Raw genomic sequence first — 1,595 nt, forward strand, 5'->3', positions numbered from 1 at the left:
CTGGTTCCTCAACGGCAAGCAGGTAGACAACGACGAGCGCCACACCGTCACCACAGAGGTCGGCGGTCAAGTCGACAGCGAGCTCGAAATCAAACACTTCAATTCTTCCGATGCTGGCAAGGTTAGTGGTATACCATTTCTTTCTCTCCCATTTTATGCTCCAATTCTATTGGTGTTGGCTACACGAGCAGTGTACTTGCAGTACGTGGTGCGCGCTGTGAGCCTGTCGGGCGAGGCGGAGTGCGAGGCGGCGGTGTCGCTGGCGCAGACGCCGCCGGGCTTCGCGCACAAGCTGGAGCGCCAGAAGGACGTCGACGAGGGCGAGCCTCTCGAGCTCAAGGCCAAGCTGGACGGCAGCCCCATACCCACCGCCAAATGGTAACTATACTCTCGGAGAAATGAAATATCTTTACCATTTCAGTTAAATATCAAATGTGGGAAATTTGTCATTGAAACATAAATAAGTACTAAACTATAATCCTTTTGCTTTTAGATATGAATCATAAGTCGGAGGCGAATTCATTTCATTAACTGTACGAAAGTCAAGTGAAAAATAATTAAAATGAACCATCGTCTGCTTCAGGTACAAGGACGGCGCGCCGCTGGCCGCGGAGGACGGCCGCGTGAAGCAGACGGCGCTGCCCGACGGCACCGTGAAGCTGAGCATTGAGCACGTGACGCCCGCAGACTGCGGCGCGTACAAACTTGTCATCAGTAACCCTAATGGCGAGAACTCCGCGCTCTGCGCTGTCGCTGTCAACCGTGAGTACCTTACTTTCCTAGCTAAAATTACAAATTATAGAATAAATTGTCATAAATATGATCCTCGTTTTAGCCACTCCGCGCAAGCCGTCGTTCAGCGAACCGCTAGAGGACGTGAAGGCTGTGGTGGGGCAGCCGCTCAAGCTGCAGGCGCGCGTCATGGCTTTCCCCGCGCCCGAGGTCAAGTGGTTCAAGGATGGTACGTTACACAACGATATTCCTCAAAAAAATCATAAACCCAACTAAAAACAGGATTGATCTAAGGAAACCTTCCTTGTTTAAAAATTGAGAACCCTATTATTTTTTATTTTCAACAATATAGTACATTTTTTTTCTAAATTAAATACACCTGCACCTTTCGCCAGGTCTACCAATCCGTCCATCGCAAGCCGTCAACTTCATCAACCAGCCGGGCGGCATCATCGGGCTGAGCATCGACAGCTGCCGGCCAGAGGACGCGGGCCAGTACGCGCTCACCGTTGCCAACAAACTCGGCGACGTCGAGTCCAAGGCCAAGGTCGAGGTGCTGCAGAAGGAGCGCAAGCCCGCCTTCGTCGCCGAGCTTATGCCCGTCAAGGTCATCGAAGGATTCCCTGCTAAACTGGAAGTTAAAGTGCTAGGACATCCACCACCGGTCATCAAGTGGTAAGCACATATTGCTTACCACTCCGTTAACAAAGTTATTAAAAATGAATTTACAAAATAAAAGAGTAAATTGTACTAGGACTCACAACGGTCAAGAGATAGTTCCGGACGGCACGCGTGTCCGGGTGGTGACGCAGCCGGACGGCGCGGTGGCACTGCTCATAGCAGAGGCCAAGGCGCCGGACGCC

The 1,595-nt window shown here is 51.4% G+C and overlaps 1 protein-coding gene across 1 annotated transcript in view; it reads left to right on the forward strand.

Annotated features, from left to right (window-relative positions):
• Position 1: 1 nt before the first annotated feature.
• LOC106111745 (myopalladin-like) overlaps positions 2 to 1,595 on the forward strand; it is a gene marked incomplete at its 5' end in the record, with an annotated part of 9,289 nt that continues 7,695 nt past the window's right edge. The window contains 6 exons of the mRNA XM_013293889.1: positions 2 to 121; positions 203 to 378; positions 584 to 762; positions 836 to 961; positions 1,128 to 1,407; positions 1,487 to 1,592. Coding sequence (XP_013149343.1) covers positions 2 to 121; positions 203 to 378; positions 584 to 762; positions 836 to 961; positions 1,128 to 1,407; positions 1,487 to 1,592 — 987 coding nt within the window. The remainder of the gene's footprint in view (positions 122 to 202; positions 379 to 583; positions 763 to 835; positions 962 to 1,127; positions 1,408 to 1,486; positions 1,593 to 1,595) is intronic.

This window comes from Papilio polytes, unplaced genomic scaffold (assembly GCF_000836215.1).
Source record: "Papilio polytes unplaced genomic scaffold, Ppol_1.0 DF824146.1, whole genome shotgun sequence".
Taxonomy (NCBI): Eukaryota; Metazoa; Arthropoda; class Insecta; order Lepidoptera; family Papilionidae; genus Papilio; species Papilio polytes.